General features: G+C 32.4%; 4 protein-coding genes across 4 annotated transcripts in view; 1 reads left to right on the forward strand and 3 right to left on the reverse strand.

Moving 5' to 3' along the window:
* The window catches only part of LOC105165796 (putative 3,4-dihydroxy-2-butanone kinase), a gene marked incomplete in the record, with an annotated part of 9,351 nt that extends 6,442 nt beyond the window's left edge, over positions 1-2,909 (reverse strand). Inside the window, 7 exon segments of the mRNA XM_011084935.2 lie at positions 519-608; positions 693-764; positions 977-1,024; positions 1,134-1,246; positions 1,756-1,819; positions 1,911-1,984; positions 2,681-2,909. Coding sequence (XP_011083237.1) covers positions 519-608; positions 693-764; positions 977-1,024; positions 1,134-1,246; positions 1,756-1,819; positions 1,911-1,984; positions 2,681-2,720 — 501 coding nt within the window.
* Positions 4,149-9,342, reverse strand: LOC105165804 (monoacylglycerol lipase). The gene is made up of 7 exons (XM_011084949.2): positions 8,390-9,342; positions 6,518-6,556; positions 6,361-6,431; positions 5,558-5,622; positions 5,365-5,454; positions 5,165-5,257; positions 4,149-4,902 (listed from the first exon to the last, which is right to left on the reverse strand). Exons 1-7 carry the CDS (start codon positions 8,830-8,832, stop codon positions 4,501-4,503), a joined length of 1,203 nt encoding a protein of 400 aa, XP_011083251.1. The 5' UTR covers positions 8,833-9,342; the 3' UTR covers positions 4,149-4,500.
* LOC105165805 (purple acid phosphatase 17) lies at positions 12,788-15,982 on the reverse strand. Its single transcript, XM_011084965.2, has 7 exons — positions 15,637-15,982; positions 15,071-15,227; positions 14,617-14,724; positions 14,391-14,518; positions 13,547-13,675; positions 13,370-13,437; positions 12,788-13,286 (listed from the first exon to the last, which is right to left on the reverse strand). Exons 1-7 carry the CDS (start codon positions 15,835-15,837, stop codon positions 13,073-13,075), a joined length of 1,005 nt encoding a protein of 334 aa, XP_011083267.1. The 5' UTR covers positions 15,838-15,982; the 3' UTR covers positions 12,788-13,072.
* Positions 17,664-20,838, forward strand: LOC105165811 (RNA polymerase II subunit A C-terminal domain phosphatase SSU72). Its single transcript, XM_011084977.2, has 4 exons — positions 17,664-17,967; positions 19,411-19,556; positions 20,190-20,308; positions 20,375-20,838. The coding sequence occupies exons 1-4, from the start codon at positions 17,753-17,755 to the stop codon at positions 20,474-20,476; spliced, it is 582 nt and encodes a 193-aa protein (XP_011083279.1). The 5' UTR covers positions 17,664-17,752; the 3' UTR covers positions 20,477-20,838.

Raw genomic sequence — 21,569 nt, forward strand, 5'->3', positions numbered from 1 at the left:
ATTTACATGAATATTTTAGCATGTTAATCTAGAACATTGGCGTGATTTATTTTACTGTTTAACAAATTACTGTACTCTTATTATGACTGTTCAATAAATTAGGAACATGAGCATATATAATTTCTTATAGTTCATAGGATTCATTTCAATCTTACAGCATTAGAATGCAATTTATTGAGACCACAATGACAAGATGAAAAAAAAAATGAGGAGAAATATGATGCTTCTTTTCAATAACTGAGGTTACCTTTGAAATTTAAAACAAAAGTAGTTGAATAACATATCAGGAAAAAAAATTGCATGTGTATGCATACCTTCATTGCTGTTTAAAAATCTATTTTGCAACACATGAATGCAGAAATTTCTGATTTAACAAATAAATTCGTGGAGAACAAGAAGAAATCGACAAAGTCTGCAAAAGCGGTTGGTCCGAAATAAAACAAAGGTATGAGAAGCACATATTCAATCCTGTGGGATAAAAGAACACACTGCAGGATGGAGGAAGACACTGAACCAACCTTATGAACAAGAATGGTTCCAGCTAAACCTCTTCTTCCAGCAATGCCTCTTGGAGGTGGTAGAGCACAGTCATCACCAACAATTACCATCTGTTAGCACAAATTGTTGTAAGCCCATTTATTAGCTAAATTTTAATTTTAGTATATCATCTGGGTCACATAAAAAAGGCATACCTCCACTTTATAACCTTCAGATTTTGCCTGTTCAGCTGCCAAACCAAAGTTCAAGCGATCACCAGTGTAATTCTGTGATTAACCAAATCAACATGCCGTCATGAAGGTACATGCAATTATTATAATAATTTTGACAGAAAAAGACTACAAGCAGCCTGATTCCACATTTTGAAAGTAGTGAGGTGCACAACTACAAGAATAAAATGAGCATATGTTATGAACAAAAGTAGTAGTACATTGGGAAGAGAAAAGGTTAATTTTATCAAAATCACAATCAAAGATACCTTGACAATGAGGAGGCATCCCGGAGGACCAGTCACAGCTCGGATGCCCTGATGCAAGAATTTAGTTTTGATCAACTAAGGAAATATCAAGAAGGAAATTAACTAAAATTAATGAAACCATGATGTTATCAATTAGTGTGATTAGAAGTCTACATACTGCAAGAATGGAGTCAACAGGAGGAGAGGCAAAAACATCCCCACAGATTGCTGCTGTCAGCATTCCTTCTCCAACAAATCCAGCATGAGCAGGCTCATGACCACTTCCGCCTCCTGTATGTTAAGCAACTTTCATAAGGTTTATCAGAGTTCTTATACAATTCTAATCAAACTAGAACTCTTTACAGTCAACTAAGAGTTCTTATCAACAGCATTTAATTCTGATAGCGAAACATCATCTTGTTAGTTTGTCAAAATGTCCAACAACATATAGAAATCAGAAAGGACCAAATTTACTTGTCGTTACGCCGCTGAGACAATGGAACCGTTTAGTATGGACAACTATATTCTTTTAATTGTATCTGAAAAGTCAAGGTTAGAAAGATTCTAATATGATGGCTACAATCAACCACAACAACGATAATAGGACAAAATAGGTATGGTCATCTCTTCATGTGTAGAATAACTATTAGTACTAAGATCAAGTATAGACATAGAGGCTTTCTACTATACTGGCTAAAACAGGGGAAGCATATATGGCCCACCTCATGCTCAGCATGCAATATTGGTAATTGAGCACTATAACAGAGAATGGAAACAAAGAAATCAATGATGCCTCGGACCTGAGATAACGGCTACTTTGTCGTATGTTCCGCCAGGAACATCAGCGCGTAACACAACTTTGACCTACATAAAATGCTGTTAGATGGAAGCAACACATATAAAAGACAGTGATGCATGAACTGAAGCATGAAAATAAAGTAGTTCATATCATTACATCAGGAAAACCATCCAAATACTGCAACCCAGGATAAGTTTCCACCAGACCCTCAATGAACTCAGTCACAACATCTGCAACCAGAGTACATAAATTCAGCTTTGGAAATGCATTTAGAAACGTGTTGAGAAAGTCGGACATGCATGGTGGGGCATAATGAATAACATGCAGATCTCATTAATATCATGACTCATGATGCTAAATAAGCAAAATCTTGCACCCTAGAAGGCCTCATCCCAACAATTAAAAATAACAATAAAAAAAGAAAAGAGAAGACGAAGAAAGACAAAGTTCCAGTAGAATCATAGTTATCTACACAAGTATTCAGTAAGTTCGGCTGGTTATCCTCCTGCCGAGTAAACTACAACTCTTAAACCACGATGTACAGCATAGCAATCACGTACTAAACAACATGAATAACATACAATCCAAATCCCAATTCCAGATAAACATCAACCGGACAAAGACATTTACGAAAATAAAATAAAAAACTAAAACCCTTGCCATTCCCCAATAAAAAGTACAAATGGAGCATCATCCGCGAAAATTCCCTTTTGCAACAGAAACAAAAAAGTCAAGGCCGACTAAAATTCGAGTGCAGTGCATGCATCAAATGCACACCACTCCCACCTCTCCCAAAAACAAAACCCCATCCAAGAAAACCCCGAAAAAAAAAAATTCAAGGAAAAAGTTCAAGAAAACCAAAATGCAGACACAAAATGGTAAAAAAGAAAAATCATAAACAGCGGAGAGCGAGGAATTATCGTGACCGTTTGGGTCGTTAATGAGTTTCTTGCTCTGGAAATCCATCGACAAATGCGAGTGAACTCGAGTGGATTCTCCCAAAAATAATCCCTAATGCTGGATTAGTAAAACAAAAAAGAAACCCTTTTCTTGTGAGAGAAAATCGATGAGGGTTTGGAGATTTTGGAGAAAACTGGCTTCTATAGAAAGTCACCTGAGTGTTGAATAATTGTTGATTTTAATGGGTTTGCTTGTCCGAACAAGAAATCAATTAAATATATATATATAGATATATGTAAATAAATAAATAAAAGGAAAAACTCATCTAATTTCAGTCTCAATTATCGATGCGCCTTTTATGTGATGAGGAGTCGCATTCGACGACGGATGATTGTAGCAGAAGAAAAAAACGTGCTTCTTTTTCGTAGGTATTTTTTCTACTTCCATTAGGAGAATATTTAATTAATGATAGGATAATCGTAATTAGTCTTACTTATATCAGAAACTCTAATCACCAGTCATTAAGATCTACTTGCAATAACTTCTATTTTTACGTGGGAATACATTGCCAAAAATTATAGGCTAAGCAATCATACATTAAGTGTTTGATAACATAAGTTCAAAATGGAGAAAAGAAAGTTAAAATTAAAGTGTTTGGTGGGGATAAAAAAAATTAATTTTTACACTTTTATAAATAAGCTCGTCGAAATTATACATTAATCCCATTATATAAAGAGTTGAAGACTTTGTCTTTTATTTTACGAAATTTTTGAAATTGTATCAAATGACATGCTTTATGAGATTGTTAAAATCGTTTTAAAAATGAGAAAGTTTGATACATTTAGTCTTATGTTCAAGCTTCAGTCAGAAAATAAACAACAAGAACATGTATAATGTACGTGTCCATCAGTTATACGAATAGCTAACTTACACTCATTGCACGTGTTGAGTTTTTTCAATTTTTTGAATCATTTTAAAAATTTTGTAAAATTGATGAATAAAAGCGTTGAACTTCATATCTTATAGGACTAAAAGTATTATTTAACATAACCGTTAGCTATTAAATGTGTGAATCATAAATAATTATTTAATAGTCGATAGTTACTTATGAACAACTACTGTACTATGACTGACAATCATATTTTTCATAAAATTCAAACTCCAAGAATTTTTGGGATTTCAATTTTACCACTAAGATTAACCCTAGCAGGCTTAATTAATTCATCCATCATCTGTCAAATAATATTATTGAGGGTTTTTAATTATTTTAATATTAAGTCTCACTGCCCAGGTAGATTATTTTTTTTATTTATTATTTTGATGGTTTTTAAAAAAATAAGAGCCCATCTTTTTATATTCCCCTTGTTAGCCAATTCTTGAAGTCTAGGTTCAAATTTGGAAATTTTGATATCCTCATATGTAAATTGTGAGCTGTTGAATCAATATATGATAATATCATTTATATATAATTCAATGATTCAACAACTGGTAATCTATGTGGGTACAAATACATTGGATGAAAATGCCTACACCAACCAAAATCGGACCGGATTTTCTATTGCAAACTCTATCTCATCTTCTACTCCGTTAAACATACACACACTATGTGTATAAAGATAACATCATGTATTTATATAGGAAAATATTTTATATACATGGTGTGTGTATATGTTGAATGGAGTAGAAGATGTGGCAGAAAAATCCAACGGCAACCAAAACATACACATACCACAAAGTTTGATGATCTCAAGTTTTTCATGAACTGCATCATGTCCCAAATTAAATAAGCACCATCTTATTTTCAAGACAAACTGATCCATTGCCTACTTAAACCCTCTATGAACCTTCACAGTCTGCTGATCAACCATGCAATGATATTGTCCATGACTTCTTCCTTTTCAGGTTCAAAGAGCAGATCATGCAACAGTCCTTCATATAGCTTGATCGTCTTGTCGGTCGAGGAAGCCTCCTCGTGGAGCTTCTGGGAGGCTTCGGGGTCGGTGACGGAATCAGCCGTGCCATGGAGGACCAGAAACGGTGTTGTCAACCGGGTCAAGTTCTGCTGCAAGTAGGTGGTGATTCGAAGAATTTCGTAGCCTGTTCTTACCCTTATGGATCCGGTAAACACTAATGGGTCTGAATACTTCGCCACCAGTGCCTCTGGATCTCTTGAGACGACAGACCCCCTTTTGTTTGCGGCGCTTACTTGGAATCTCGGCAACAAGAAGGAGAAAACTGGGGCGAGCACCTGTAATCGAGGAACTTTAAGTTATGTAAAATGTATAAATTTAATATACAGAAACAGGGGTGTAAGTATTTTAGATATCTGATATTAGAAGGGAGTTAACTGTAAGTTCCTTTTTAACAAAGAAAACTTAAGAGGGGGGGCTTCTACAATTTCAACAACAGGAGGCGTATAATTAGTAACTACATTGGTTCGCGAAGGGGTCGTTGTGAAATAACGTATATGGATACTCAAAATATGGAAGATTAGGAGAGAAGATTCTTACAGCAAAAATTGGATGGGATGGCTGAACTCCAACGGCAGGTGAAGTCAACACCACTCCAGCTACACTTTGCCGCACTTTTGGATCAAGAGCTGCCTGTTATGGCAAGAGAAACGTCATTAACAAATGGCGTTGATCAAACGACTAGATTACAAACATTAAGTTACAAAATTCGAATGATTGGTGATCTAATCTAATATTACCTTCAAGACTATAGCTCCACCAGTTGAATGTCCGAAACAAAAGCAGGGAACTCCTGGATTTTCAGCTAAAACCTTGCCGAGAAACATTTTCTAAGCACAATACAAGTGCAAAAGTCAACGCAAAGTCCTGCATGTAGTATCTATTCAGCATGAAATTGTTTTGGACTGAGTTGTGAGGATCGAAAGACCATACCATGTCGTTAACAGCATAATCAAGAGAATGAACATATGCATGCAGCCCATCACTTCCACCATGTCCTGCAATAAGGTAAAGACGAGGTTACAGAGAGGATCTGTCGGAAAATATCGTAGGAATAAATTTAAAAAATAAAATAAAATTGAAGATAGGAGCTCTATAAGATAGTTCTCATTGTAAGCTGTGAAAATGCTCCGACTCATTACATGAAGTTTCTCTCTACCGTTCAACGTGCATTCCATGCTTTCTAACAGGTACTGGACGAAATTAATGAATAGCTTTAAGGCTTAAAACACTAACATAATGTAAAAGAGTTCATAAAGAAGCTATGGTTTTGTTTTCCTGTTACATTAAATATGAAGAATTATTCTCAAGAGATGCCGAGTTAGTACATCCTACCACTTACCGGGTCTGCCTCATGCAGTTGAATACCGGCCAGAAAAAAAACAAAACAGGTTGTTGTACAGTTGTTGAGTTTGTAAAGCATAACTGGTCCGTTACCACTAGATATTTTCTCCAGTAAGACACAAGAGTAGTTAATTTTAACAACACAAAATATGGATTAGAGTCGTGTCCGCCTTTACCAGTTTTCTTCTTCTGTCCCTCTACTAGGTAATTACAAAATAAAGAACCATGAAACAACTTACAAACTGTATGGATACTTGAATAACATGCTATTTTCTCATCTCTAAAGCCGAAGGAAAAGAACGGGGGAAAAGGAAATTCACAATATTTCGTATGGCTACTATTATTTCTGAAAATAATAAAGATGACGTCGTATGTAGAATTTTTCAACTTACCGATCCAATCCATTCCATAAACCTTGATGCCATTTGCATTCAGTTTCTTGGCGAAATCATTATATCTCCCGCTGAATGTTAAAAGAAGTGGACGATCTCAGAAAGGAAAAAACACAACCAAATAAAAATTACAGGATCTGCATTGCAGCATACAGACCTGTGTTCATTCAGGCCATGCAAGAGAACAACCACTCCCCTGCACATCAGAAAACAGATACAATCAAATTGTAATCCTGAAATGTGGACTGGAAGATTTCAAACTAAGAATAGCCTGAGATAAAAGAATGTAATGCAGCAAGCACCCTTGCTGTAAATAACCTTGTCTCGGCTGAATGATATCATAAAGCTATGTTGAAGAGAACCCAACAAGAGATGTCGAAACTAATCAATCAAATTAATCACTTGACTTCCCCAAAAGTCTAATGCAATCGTCACCATAATTGAAACAAGAAATAAAAATCTTTCACAAACCAAAGCAATTGTACATGTGCCACTAATATAGTTTAAAATACTCAAATTAAGCTCATGAAACACCCCAATGCTTTCCCTTTCTTTTCTTCTTTGGTTGTCGGGTTCGGTAATTAGAAGTTTGAGGATGATAAGAAGATTTGCAAGAAACATTGGTGCAATAACCCCTATTTGTGCATTAGACGATTTTATTGGTTGCAGACTCAATTTTTACTGAACGAGCTAGCCTTTCTATCCAATGCAACTACATTGAAGAATTTTGAAAGTCTCAAAGTTGAAATGGCATTGACAGCTCTTAGCAAGAAATATTCATAATATGTGAAGTACCATAAGAAAACAGTGTAGTCTAATTTCCAGATCTATATTGAATTACTTTACTTCCTAAAGATCAACCAGAAACTCAAAACAGCGGAGGACGCAGTGCATCTTATGTTTCAAAAATATATAGTTATCAAGCCGATGGTTTCATCACTTGAAGCAAAGCAACTCATCTTAAATCGACAGTTCAACACAATCTATTATTGCGTCAGTTGATTAAGAAGAAATAAGATTAAGTCCCTTTTCCATTTGATTTCTATGTTGGCGCAAACTTACCCTTAGAAACGAAAGATGTTTTCATGAGGAACTTTGAAATTGAATGCATCATAAGAAATAATTCAAACCCCGCAAAAAGCAGAATTCTTGGATGGCAACTGGCAATTGGAGACAATGACAATTGCAGAAATCTTAACTAGAAATACTAAATATATTCCTTTTATCTTATCTTTCCCCCAGCCTCCATGCCCTGTCACAGAATAATCCTTATTCCAAATAACAAAAAGAACGGTAATCCTAACAAAAGCTGCTTGCGTTTTTACAACTCTTGGGATACGGTCCAATTAGTAGGCGCTCAAAAACAAGATGCTTTCAATTATCATGTGGGAATATTCTGTTAATTTCAAATTTGAAAATCCTCCATGTCTGGATATATTCGGTTGTGGCTAAAAATGACCAACAACATCAATTTAAATTATGTCGACAAAACAAGCTTCATCAATGTTATAGCTTACAGCACATTCAAAAGCTTTAACAACGGATGAAAACAAGAGGAATACAAAAGCATATTTAGCTAGTAGTAGTAACAATCAACTACTGCAACAAATGAAGAAAAAACCATGGCAAGAACGTAAAATTCATTAGGTCCGTTCGTAAATGCAGCGTGAAACAACCATTTCATCAGAGCAAAAACTTCTGGTCCTAATTGTTGTCAATTTTCTGGCACAAATTCATGATCCAATAAACAGTAAAAATTAGTGTACCCACAAACACAGAAGATTAACTATAATCTGATGCTGTTATAATACTACGGGAAAATACTGTAGAATTCAGAACAGAAAATAGTTCCTTTCTCTACGTTACAGGGCACCAAAAAGCATAAAATCTATGAACAGAACCAAGCTTTGAAAATATTCAAGAAAACCCTCTTCATTGAATTAAAAAATAAAACAAAATAGTTAGTTTTGGGACAACCCAAATTACAGAAGTAATTCAAGAAAAACATATAGAAAAAGGAAGAATTTACCTGACTTTAACTTTAACAGGGGTCCATGATTGCGTAAAAATGGAATCACCTCTGGAAGAAACAAAAAGAGAAAACTCCCTCACTGTATTGTTATTATCTCCTCCATCATTATCCTCCACCACCCTCTTCACTGCCAAGGCCCGCCGCGCCGCCACCTCCTTGTCCACCGCGCTCTTCCTCGGCGCCATGGCCGCTGGAACTCTCACCACCTTCGCAGGTGCTGCCGAGGGCTTCTCTTCTTTCCCACCACCACCTTTCTCCGCCAACTCCGACGCCACCACGCTTCTCCGCCTCCCGCGAAACGGGAGCAGCAAAATCAAGAAACATGCGTTGATTAACAGCCATAAACTCCTCCACACACGTAGAGAAAACAACGCATTGATCCTCTCGCTGGTCCCCGGCGTCAGCATTACAGCGGCCCCATCGTTCGATCTCCTCGCCATATTTGGAGCTTCAGATTCTCTTTTTCTTGCTGACCCAAAAAGGAAATACCAGTCGTGATCAAAAGGTACGACGAACACCTCCTGTTAACCACAGTTCTGCCGAATTTCAATCTGGGTTTTGAAGCTACATAGATTTTGGCTTGAAACGATCCTGATTCTTGAAATGCAAACCAAATTACAAGCCCAAAAGTGGGATTTATAAAAAACAGAAAAGAAGGGTAGAAATTCTACAGAGTTGCTCTCTTTCTTTTTCCTTTTTGGGCAATGTAAATTCAGCGGTTCTTACAATTGTGAGACTGAGAAAAGTTGGCAGAAAAATCCGGTAATTCTTGAAGAACCTAAGAAAGAATCCCTTCGTTTTCCGTCAAAATCTATGTTTTGCAAGAGAATAAACGAATTAAATTGAATGGAAATAAATTTATTGAGAGGAAAATTGGCAGTGAAATTTGTCTCTTTGGCGAAATCTTTGGGAGATACGCATTGATGTTGGGTGTGGGAGAATACGGGAGAGAACATAGAGAGCTTCTCCTATATAGCGGTTGATGGGCTGCCATGTGTGAAATGGTGGGACCCATTTGTGAATATGCGGCGATTTGCTTATGGTCTTGTCGTGACTTGACGACATCAAATGACGAGACGCCACGTGGCGTCTGCGTTTTTTGGTGGGGGCAGGTGAGTGCGGAGGTCTTAATTTTTAATAACACTAGTGGTTACGGCATATCGTCTCTGTATTTACATAATGAATAAGGGTTAAATATATTTTATACTCTTGATTTATGTAAAAAGTGTATTTACACTTCTGAATGATAGGGTTAAATAAAAAAAAATACATAGTTCAGGGTGTAGAATGTAATTAATTCAATAAATAATTAAGTTAATTATATTTTGTCATTCAAATTATAATTATTTTTACATTTTGACATCGATATTTTTTTTTGTCAACTTATTATATCGATTTTATAAGATTTTGCATTTTGTTATTTATTTTTCAATCAAATTTTTTATCAAAAAAACCTCACATGTGGTGCACATGTGATATTTAATATTTATATGATGTAATATTTTTCATATATGCAGAGCATTTGATATTCTTCCGGCAAAAAAAACAACAATAAGATGGGCATATATGGCAAAATTTTTATAAAGTTGAGATGGTAATTTATCAAAAAAAAAATGCAAAGTATAAAAATATGCGTAATTCGAACGGCAAAATGTAATTTACCATAAATAATTATTTATACTTTAAAGTATATTATATATAAAAACAAGATATATCAACCAATATATTATATTAATAAATGAATAAATAAAATTAATTTAGGGATATTATCGTCACAAAAAAATTGATGTGCGTGAAACTTTCATATTAATATAAATAGATAATATAATCATATAGATGAGAAGAAGAATTTGAATAAGGATGATTGAAAATTTTTATGGATATTTTTTGTCATTTAAAAAATTGGTGTCCCTATATAAATAAACGTTATTTGTAAATGAAAATAAAATTCTTTTTTTATATAGTATAGATAAGGAATTAAAATTTTATTTTATTTTAATTGTCAATATATCAAATTTGACTTATTTTCATATGTTGAATTTATTGTGTGATGTTTGCAAACATATCATATACTTGTAAATGAATAGTTTGAATTGTTTATAAATTCCAAAATTACTTGTTTTAGTGAAACATTTTCTCGTAATAAAATTATGAGGCATGAGAGGACAATGTTTCATACCACAAAGACATGGATTGTGTCTCATTTTGCATCATTTGATGTTGTTTGGATAAATAAAACTATTATCTCATTCTCAAGTCTCTCGTGTAAGGAATCGATAATGCTGTCACTCATAATATACGGATACTCCGAAAAATTATTTGGTACAGTGTTAGACACGTGTCGGACACCGACACTCATCAGACATGCCTCGAACAAGTATCGAACACATTGATCACATGTTCGAAAATTTAAAAAAAAAAAAAAGATTAAAGAGGACACGAGTGTCCGTCACGTTCTAGACACATTTTGAATTTTTTTTTATAATTTGAAAAGGTTTTAGGCTATTTTATTTAAAAAAAATATGACTGATAAAAAATAAAAAGAATCAAGTCACTAATCTTAACTAAAAGCTTTGAGAATAAATTACTAAAAATTTGGGAGATGGTCAAGATGGTTTAATTAATTTAAATATTAAATATTTTTCATTGCATACATTTTAAAATGAACTCTTTATGTATATTTTTGAAGCCACATTTGATTAAAAGTATAGATGTAGAACATGCGCATCTTATATTTTATCTTGATATTGTTTATATTGCATATTCTAATTTTTTGAGAAATTAAGAATATATAAAATAAAATATATATTACATAACTGTATCAGTGCCTTGTCATGTCGTAATTTTTCTACATTTTTTATATCACCATGTCCGTGCCATATCATTGTCTGTGTCAATGCAATATTGATTGTCACGCATTCCATATTCATTTACGTCATTTCAGACCAAAATTATAAGCATCACAAATTCAATACGGACAATATTTTGCATCATATACATCGATCACATCCCATATTGCATGTATAATTATTGTTTGTCATATTCCAGACATTTATAATTTAAAATTTATTTTAAATATATCTTCTTGTAAAATAAAATCGTTGGCTCCCAATTATTGAATATACAATAATGTAAAAGTACATTTTTTTAAAAATAAATAACCAATATTTTAGCTTTTACCAAAAACTTGGTATGTAAAATCAAAATGAAACTAAAAAATAGGATAAAATCATTTGGACCAAAACTTTGTTAGTCAATGGTAAGTCTACTTTTTATCTATATATTCTAACAAATCGTCTATGAATATTCTTTCATTTGACATACTTCCATGTAATAGATTTAGCTTTATGAATGGTCTTGTGAGTAAATGGTTGACACATAGAGTGTTTCCTTATGAAAATTTAATCATTTAAATATTTTAATAATTTATATTATATATATTTATTGCATAATCATCTCGCTGCTCTTGTGTATTTTACTATTTTTCAAAAAAATAAAAATAAAAATAAGAGATAATTAAATTATATCCCTGTAAGTAAAAAATGATACGTAAATTATATCAATCGATTTCATGTTGCTGTAAATTTATGATACATTATCTTAGACAAGTCTTGAGAAATTTGATTCATTATTCGATACATTATTTTGGTGTATTGATTTTTCGATTCAATTCAATATAGTTATATCAAGAACAATCAACGAGTATAAAAAATATAAAAAACATAATATTAGTCGCCATATTTGTATCCATTTGATTAATAATTTTAAAATAATATTGATGATTTATTTTTATTATATCTAAATCAAATTTGAGGGCACTGAACTACTAAATACCAAATATAATCAAGCTAACCACGTGATTATAATTCATTTTAACTTTTATACTAATCACATAATAAATATATGTACTTTTATATGATAAATTCAAATATGTATAATAGGAACGGTAATGGTCAAAGACGCTGAGTGGATGTTTGGATATTCTTATTTTAAATAAAAATAATAGATGCAAGTTAAATTAATTTTATTATGAGGATATTAAGAATTATCTAGTTATTTAGAAGATTTAGTCATTTTTAAAATAAATTCATGTGAGTCCATTATAACATGGACTTAATATGACAAAAGTGGTATATTAAGTTTGAGAAGTGGAACTCACAATATGAAAATGAAATTGGGAAAAAAAAAAAAGTGACCTTTTGGAAAAAATGGAATAAACAGATAATTTTTTATATATTTCTAAATAATAAAAATATAAAATCCCATAATGAAAATAAAAACATACAATTATCTATTTTAATAATAATTATTTGTGATAATAAATTAATTTATTTCTTATAAAATTACAGGAAGGGAAGAATCCCATATATTTGAAAAATCAAAATATATTACATGAAAAAAAAAAAAAAACTCTAGAGGGGGAACAACTACTTCATCTACCCTAAACAACTCCTAACATCTTATTTATTTGTACACTAAGCTATAAAACAAGGAGAATCGTCCCATATTATCAAATATAAGACTTGCTATAAATATCATTTTACAAATTTAAATATGACCTACATATAAAGAAAAATTAATCCTTTTTTCTTTTTCCCTCGGAGAGTAGGGGTAGGAGAGCCCGACTTTTTCTCGTTTATCTGTATACATCTCACGTTGTAAAATAATTTTTCAGTAATATTACATGTCGGAGTATAGTTGCTTGGACCTGGTCCATTTGTGCAAAACCTTACCGAAAACATCATAAAAAATTATATCGATATCACTCCGTGTCATTTGAACAGACATGAACCCCTGCCCATCGTAGAAGAATTTTAGGCGCTCTCTGTTCAAATTCTTGACATCTCCCCGCCATGCCTTCGAGCCCGCTCCACTTGTCAAAAATTGAATAGGGCTGCAAAACAAATAAAATAAGTTATGTTTAGTATAAATGATCTACTTTTGAAATAATTCAGGCCGATGCTATCTTTATCGTACCTTTTATCATCACTGATTTGCTCAAGACAATGATCGTGCCCGTTCATGTAGAAATCAACATCATTGGCCTAAAAAATGAGATTTTTTCAAAAAAATATCAGTATTTTAAGAAAAAGGAATGGAAATTAGAATTTTTAGTTATGTTATTTTTTAATGAGTTGTTGGTAAGAATTTTACCTGAAGAATGGGGAGAAGATGACGTACAAGCTCTAGGGTATCACCATGGTGGCCTACACTTCTGATGGCATGATGACCCACCACAATTTTCCATTTTGCCCTTGATTCCTTTAGTGCTGATTCAAGATCCTGTACCCCAAAACAAACAAATAAATAATTATTGTCATAATAATAATATTGTACCTGTCAAGTCAATTATCAATGACTAATAATGATTTATTGTTAACCCATGTTTACATATAAAAAATTGAAAAAATCTTCCAACACAATATCAAAGTTAGAGGTCTTACGTCCGAATCTTATGACCATTCATTTATAAAAGAAAATTTTGCATATTTAGAATTAAAAAAAGAAAATTTTCGTTCTATAATTTTGTTTGAATTTATTTTAATTTTTTTTATTTTAGACAATATTAGAAATTAATTCTTTATTTATTAATTTTACGTAAATTTGGTCATTTAACCTAATTTATGGCTCTTTTGCCATTTTGATAATAAAAACCAATAATTCATCATAATGCTCTAAGTGTAATATAAATAAATATTTTTCAATAAATTTAGATTCTTATACCATTTTAGGCGAGCATTAGTTATGAGATGCAAAATGAATGGATATATATGGAGTAAAATTGCTCTTGAACAATTGTGTAGGGGTAAAATTGTCCAAAATTGGGTCAAATGACCAAAATTAAGCAATTTTGAAAGTTACCAAACTAAAACTAAAACATAAAAAAAACTAAAATTAACAACAAACAAACTTAAAAGAGTAAATAAAGAATTTTCCCAGTAGAATTTGCACGTAAAAGATGATGTCAAAATATTTAAATAATTATGGGTGATCGTACCCTTAATACAATAGCAGTGTAGATCTTTGAAGGGTTTACATCCCGCCAATCATAGACATGATTCTCCGGGTTTGCATAATAGTAGTTCACAAATGGGGTTGTATCCACAAAGAATAACTCAGCAATTTCTGTTAATTACAAAAAAAAAAAAGATAATTAAATGTATCATTATTTCGAAATTAAAGAAATAAAAATGATTTTAAAAAAAAACAAAAGAAATTATCACCCGCATTAACTACAAAAGACCTCAAGCAAAGCCATCTGTCATCAATTTTCCTAAGGGCAGGGCTCATTTGTGCCACTGCATCACCCCTGTAATCATGGTTGCCTAAAACTGCATGCAAAAATTCAAGTGTCAATTAATTATTTTTGTTAACATTAAAAAATCGCGACGGATACTTAGCATTTAATGTAAATGAGATCAAAATATTAGTCATATATGAAAATTATGTCAAATATTCTGATCATAGTTGAAATTGCAGTAAATATTAATTAATCATGGTCATAATTTAAATTTTCACATCTATTTTATTTGGTTTCGGTAGGTAGTGTTAATTTATCATGATTTTTAAATCAAAATAATTTATAATGTACAAAAAAATATATAATTACGGTGGTATTTTCACATTGGATCCATATATAATTTGATAAATTGTGTAAGAGTAGGTAAAATAAATTACCACTAAACCACTGTTTTTGGAGGCTCTTGGCTGTATAAATATTGGTGAATGAATCAACAAAGGCTGGATCTGTCTCTCCTTCCAATCCATTATCGTAGAAATTATCACCTGTTGAAACTACAAAATCTATATCTAATTCTTCTCCAATTTTTCCCATCTGCAAAAATAATCCACCAACTTTCTCATATAATTAATACATACAAGTTAATAATACAACACAACTGCAAAGAAAATTAAATTATTCCCCACATTTTAAATAAATTCGATTTTCAAAATTATTATAGATTAATACGATATTTTATTTTTTTATTTAATACTTTTTAATTTAAAGAAAAAATACGTCTCCAATACTCAAACATCAATACATAATGTAAATGTGTGATAGAAAATTCACATTAATTAACTTATAAGCATCTTACACGTATGATCTTATTGATCATGCATTCGAGTACCATTCCAAAAAAAATAAAAAAATCAACGTTGATCCTTCTTTATAAAAAAATAAAAATAAAAGAAAATCGACGTTGATCCTTCTTTATAAAAAAATAAAAATAAAAAAAGAGTACCTGAAAAGCAACTTGAGATTGGTTAAACTCTCCCTTTCTTCCCCAATCTCCGACCACCAGGAACCTGAGTGTGCCATCGCCTCTCGTCGGCTGCTCGAACCTCCGCAGCTCAGCCGAGGTCCTGTGAGAAATGAAGGACACAGCCGCCAGCCAGAGGCACAACGCCACCGCCATGTTTTTGTTTCCAGAAAGGGCCACCATGGCTCTATCAATCAATGGCTAGCTCTCTGACTGACAAACAACCAATACCCTTTCTTTTTTATTTACTTTATTACCAGAAAAAATACGAAGAACAAAACAATAATTTTTTTTTTCTTTTTGTTTTTGATTACTGTGGTGATGATGTGTGTATATATATATAGAGAGAGAGAGACAGAGAAAGAGAGAGAGAGGATAAATATAGGATGATGTAAGAGTAATTGGCGTAGCGTGGTATATGCAATGGCGTGAACATATTATTAGTAGTATACAACAAACAACTTACAATTATTGCTTGGTCTATTATTTATTTAGGTAGTGGATACTAAAAATTTAATCAGGTTTCTATATAAAGCCATCGTGCAAAAATAAAAATAAAATTTTAATAATAATGGGAACTAGAAAGAAACGTAAAAATTGATGAGAGAGAAAAATAAAATATATGTGTAAATAATTTAAGAAATAAAATAATTGACAGATCAATAATAAACGTATGAGAGAAGTGAGAGTAAAAATAAATGTACAATAATAAGTTTGGTATTTGGTTAGTAGAAGTAAAATTGGATATATATGAAATTCCTTCGAAATTCAATTCTGTTTTCGTCCAAAATTAAGCGAAAAAGTGAACCTATAAGGCAAAAAACACAGAGAAATACATATTTTATTTTTATTTACGCAATTATTCGTATACATATTTTTTCTCTAATTTTTTCCTCATTCCAGTTGATAATACTGATACATAATCTTTGAAAAAGAATAACTAAATCACAAAAAAAAGAAATGCTGATATTTGAATTTAATTTTTTTCAGTTTAATATTTGGAAATATTTGTGCTTGCATGATAATAATAAAGTTATATTAGTTTGATATTTAATTATTTTTATTAAATTCAAAATACTCATTTTACTGAGTGTTGAAGAAAGTAATGGTAGATGCATTGTAATTAAATAGATTGGTCTATTTAGTTGTTCAAATCATTTTATATTTTTGTTTTCTGCAAAAAATATTGTCCATATATTTATCGAGTCGATAAATTATTTATAATATAAATAAATAAATTCTTTCACATATAAATTTTTAATAACATATGATATGATTTATAAATTATTTATAACCTTCTATAAGCGATTCTAAAATTATTATTATACAGTAATTTTCAACATATTCAATAAAATATGAATAAGTAATATTTTTTCTCGAACATTCTTCACTTTTCCTTCGAGCTCGCTACAACTAACTTAGGCATGAAAAGATTTTTATTAGAGACAATCCAATGAGCCTGATGAATGCGTGTCATTTGAAGTTATCTAACGTTGAGCGCCTACCATTAAAGCGACTTCGATCTCCAACTCGAATCATTTTCACAAATAATTGATGGATATTGCATGCGAACATTATCAACATATCACCATCTCAATATGTAATTCGATGATAACTTGGGAAAAGTTGCAATATGAGCAGAGTTGTCGAGATAGCTAAGGATTGTTTCCAATAAAATTGTTGGATAGTCGAGGTCTATATATATAATATTTATTTAAATATATAATAATTTAAATTTTATATACATAAAGCACATATATACATGGATATAAAATAAAGTAATAATTTTACATAGAAGAACCAAAAATAAATTAAACAATTATAGGGCTTTAAAAAAAAAAAAAGAGACAAAACTCAGAGAAAAACTGAATTGGGCCTATCTATTGGGCCAATAGAAAACAAGCCTAATGAGTTGGGCCCAATGGGCATGTAACCTGTTGTCATCTTCTTCTTCCAACTGGTTTTACTCTCACATCAGTTGAGGACTTAAGGTATATTTCCAATTTTCTCACAATATATACACACACATATATATATATGTGTGTGTTTTTGATTTGGTGGGGTTTTTGATTGTTTGGGCGATTAATTATTAGGAGAGATGAAACTCCGGTACGCCATGGTGTGCTCGTCGAATCAGAACCGGAGCATGGAGGCGCACGCGCTGCTGAAGAGAGAAGGGTTCGACGTGGCCTCCTACGGCACTGGCCAACACGTGAAGCTTCCTGGTCCCTCCCTCAGAGAACCCAACGTATATGAGTTCGGCACCCCCTATAAGCACATGCTCGATGACCTCCGCCGCAAGGACCCCGAATTGTGAGCTTTCTACATATTTTTATTTCTTGTTTCAATCGGTTTTCTTTGTTACTGCTATTTATTTTCTTATTTTTAGAGGCATATTGTCAACCGAGTATTGTAGTTTTGGTGCATTATGGGGTTATTTTGTTGCTGAATGTTTCCTGGACTCTTTTGCATTTTCTGTAGCTGTTAAATAACATGTATTCTGTGTGTATGCTTAAGATTTTTGCTTTATGTTACTATGAGTGTTCTACAGCCTGTATGAGGAGTACGAGAAAATAAGGCTGCAGAAATTCAGAAAGTATGCATGATTTTTTTGGAGCTAGTATTGGAGAGGATTATACCATGTAAACTGTTGCCCAGATTGTCTGATTCTTAGTCAAATGCTCTTTGGAAAAGCAGAATTGATGAAAGAAATGAGAAGATGTCTTTTGAAAGAAAATCAATTGAATTAAGGATGAAAAAGAATTGAACAAAATCAACTTAATTTAAGGTGAAAGAAGAGAAAGAAAATAGATGAGATACGATTGATGAACAAAACTAAAATGTTATTAGTTAGAATATGAAACTAGAGAGAATAGAAGACAGAAAATATGTTGAGGAGAGATGTACTATCTTGACACTTCTAGGTTTCTTGCAAGTTGTAACATTGATGGACCAAGTAATTGTTCCAGATTAAAGTGAGAAATGTTTAACCCCTATCCCATTTTCTAATAGCATAGATAGTATTTATGTTTTGATTATTTGGGTCATATTGGAAATTGAAGGACAAGTTATGTGATGAACAATTCCATGAACTGTTATCACGTATTGTAGTCCATGTGGATGAAGAAGGTTAGTAAAGGGTATTCACTCAACTTAAGTTAGAAATACATGAGAAAGTCTGCGTTATAATGGGTGGACATAAAACATGCATTCCATCATTAGAAATTGTAAAATATCATTTTACTCTTAAATAAGTGCCCATTGTGCAAAATTTTTAGAGAACGTAAAGTAATGAGATCCATTAAGCTGAGGTAGATTTTACATGCTATTTTTACAATTACTGTTTGACAATTTATTCACACCCTGCTGGTGTTTGTACTATAAGAAAATGGAGATCTCCATTTAATTCTTGAACTCACCATTTTAGACACATCAAAACTTTAGTGAATTCAACCATCACTAGTGGATTGAAATAAGATTTGTGGTTCGAGGTGGGGGTGCGGGGGTTCTTCAAAATTTATACCTTAAGAATATTGATTTCCCTTGGCTAATTATCCTTAATAGCAGGATAGATATTTGCAGCACATATATGTGCTGTGTCAAATAACATATTCCGTAAAAAGCTGTGAATTTTGGTGTGCCAATAGCACCAATAAGAATATGAATATATGTATATGTATACACACATTCATGTTGAAACTGAGTTTCTTTTTGTTCATAGATCGAGCATTTCAGCCTCACGAGTTGCAATTCCAGGTATCGGCGAAATGGAATACTACCAATGCTCAAGAGGAATGTATCTGTGAAAACTGCTCCTCAGCGTTGGCAAGAAAATGCAGCTGATGGTACTTTTGATGTGGTACTTACATTTGAAGAAAAAGTTTTTGATATGGTCATTGAAGGTACATCCTGATTGTTGTTCTTTACTCTGTTATAATTGGTTGAAAGACTCACTCACTATTGCAGTACAGCTAGCCGTCATTTTAAATTTCGTGACAATGTTTAATCTCCATATTAGGGAACAATTTTCTTGGAAGTTTGATGCAAAATCTTTTTTCCAAAGCATGCAAATTAAGTTAATTTCTCCATTCAAGTTGCCTGCCAGCATTGCCTTGTACTGTAGTAGATGCGCCAGGGCATAAAATTGTGCATTGCCTCATCAAGCTTCTTCTTCTTCTGTCCTGGCCAGATTCACCTTCTTAAGGCCACATTTTCTGGCAATTGATCAGTTCTATTTGTGATGTTTCTTGTGGTGAAAAACAGGAAATAGAATCTAAATAGAAACAGATATTTACACAGTTCACATGTTATGCTTAACTTGGAGACTGATGTCAGGATATCATCCTTTCTTTAGTGGATGCATGTACACCACTCCAGGATATCTTCCGTCTTTATCGAATTTGTCCCATCACATGCATTAATTCATTGATTCCCCATACTTACATATAGCTCTAGTTCTGAAAAAGTTTTCTGCTTATCTGATATTTATAATTTTCTTCACGATATCAGTTTGATGTCCGTTGGATATGTTGCAGATCTACATAACCGGAATCATGTTCTTTTGAAGCCTGTTTTGGTTATCAACTTGGAAGTTAAAGATAACCATGAGGAGGCAGCTATAGGGGGTCGGCTTGCTTTACAATTGTGCCAAGAGGTATATATTCTGTTGTCTTTAGCAAAAGATTGACACATTATTCGTGATGCTCACTGTTATATGCAGCTCGAGACCATTGAAAACTGGGAGGATTGTGTTGATGATGTCATCATAAATTTTGAGAGGCAAAACAACAGGAAGCTTCTGTACAGCATCTCTTATTATTGATGCCAGCATGTTATAGCATGATCAGAAATTTCTCATGAATACCCGCGGCTGAATTGGCAGGTGATTCTATACCTGCCACCCCTCTTGTTATCCGGGTCAAGGATGTGTGTGCGGCATTTACAGGCATGAATCACTAGCTAATAATAGCTGAGGCTTTAGTCCCCTCAAGCTCTGTGATACTTATCGAATTCAAAGTGTACTTGCTGATGACCATATTGATTGCGTACGATTTAGTCGAACAAGTCGAATTAGCCATAAGCAGTACCCGTTCCAAGTGTTATTGCAAAAAGTGTCGAACATGAACTTTTAGCGATATGTGTGTTAAAGCTATTATTTAAGCATCACATTCTTTCGTCGATACACTTCATTGCGTAAGTGGTAAAATCGTGCTTTCATATTGACATGTCAGGAACCTCTTATATTATATAGGGTAAATTACATATCTCCTTTGAGATTATAATTACAAACAATCCTCATTTGAAAAATTACACATACACCCTTGACGTTTTTGAATTATGTAATTTTTGAATAGTTTTATGAAATTGTTAATTTTTGTTTCTGTATTTCTTTAAAAAAAATAAAAAAATAAAAAATTGTCAAAAGAGTGGATGGAAAATTTTAAAAAATTTAAAAGAATTATACACTTAATCTATAAAAAAATCAAAAAGTTCTAAATATAATTTTTAATTCATAAGAGTATTTTAATTAGTTCACCATAAAAAATGAATAAAAACTTAACGGACACTAAGGGATTGAGCTAATTGTTATACTATTAATAAATTCGATAAGGTATGGTTAATTTTTCAAATAATGAAAAAGTATTAATAATCATACTAATTTTACGGGAGGTTGTTATAATTTATCCTATTATATATATAACATGCAAAACAACAAATGCCGGTTCTAATGTAGAACTGGTACAAAACTCTCAAAGAGATTATGTGTTTGTTCCGGGTGGATATTTGGAGTAAACGATATATTTGCTGGAATTGCCAAGTAGTTCAATGAACAGATGTTTGCAAACCTTGTAAAAGATCCCAGAAATATATATTAGCATCATAGCATGCTTGTGGAAACTCTGCTCTCTAGGAAA

Source organism: Sesamum indicum, linkage group LG1 (assembly GCF_000512975.1).
Source record: "Sesamum indicum cultivar Zhongzhi No. 13 linkage group LG1, S_indicum_v1.0, whole genome shotgun sequence".
Taxonomy (NCBI): domain Eukaryota; kingdom Viridiplantae; phylum Streptophyta; class Magnoliopsida; order Lamiales; family Pedaliaceae; genus Sesamum; species Sesamum indicum.

Excerpts from the sequence above, each read along its gene's own strand:
- LOC105165804 (XM_011084949.2), bottom strand. The coding sequence starts at position 8,832 with ATGGCGAGGAGATCGAACGATGGGGCCGCTGTAATGCTGACGCCGGGG. Across the intron at positions 6,557-8,389 it reads CCTGTTAAAGTTAAAGTCAG|GGGAGTGGTTGTTCTCTTGC; the intron begins GTAAATTCTTCC and ends TCTGATGTGCAG. Across the intron at positions 5,623-6,360 it reads TTATGGAATGGATTGGATCG|GACATGGTGGAAGTGATGGG; the intron begins GTAAGTTGAAAA and ends ACCTTATTGCAG.
- LOC105165805 (XM_011084965.2), bottom strand. The coding sequence starts at position 15,837 with ATGGTGGCCCTTTCTGGAAACAAAAACATGGCGGTGGCGTTGTGCCTC. Across the intron at positions 15,228-15,636 it reads AATCTCAAGTTGCTTTTCAG|ATGGGAAAAATTGGAGAAGA; the intron begins GTACTCTTTTTT and ends TTATTTTTGCAG. Across the intron at positions 13,287-13,369 it reads CAAATCAGTGATGATAAAAG|CCCTATTCAATTTTTGACAA; the intron begins GTACGATAAAGA and ends TTTGTTTTGCAG.
- LOC105165811 (XM_011084977.2), top strand. The coding sequence starts at position 17,753 with ATGAAACTCCGGTACGCCATGGTGTGCTCGTCGAATCAGAACCGGAGC. Across the intron at positions 17,968-19,410 it reads CGCCGCAAGGACCCCGAATT|GTATCGGCGAAATGGAATAC; the intron begins GTGAGCTTTCTA and ends TTGCAATTCCAG. Across the intron at positions 19,557-20,189 it reads TTTTGATATGGTCATTGAAG|ATCTACATAACCGGAATCAT; the intron begins GTACATCCTGAT and ends GATATGTTGCAG.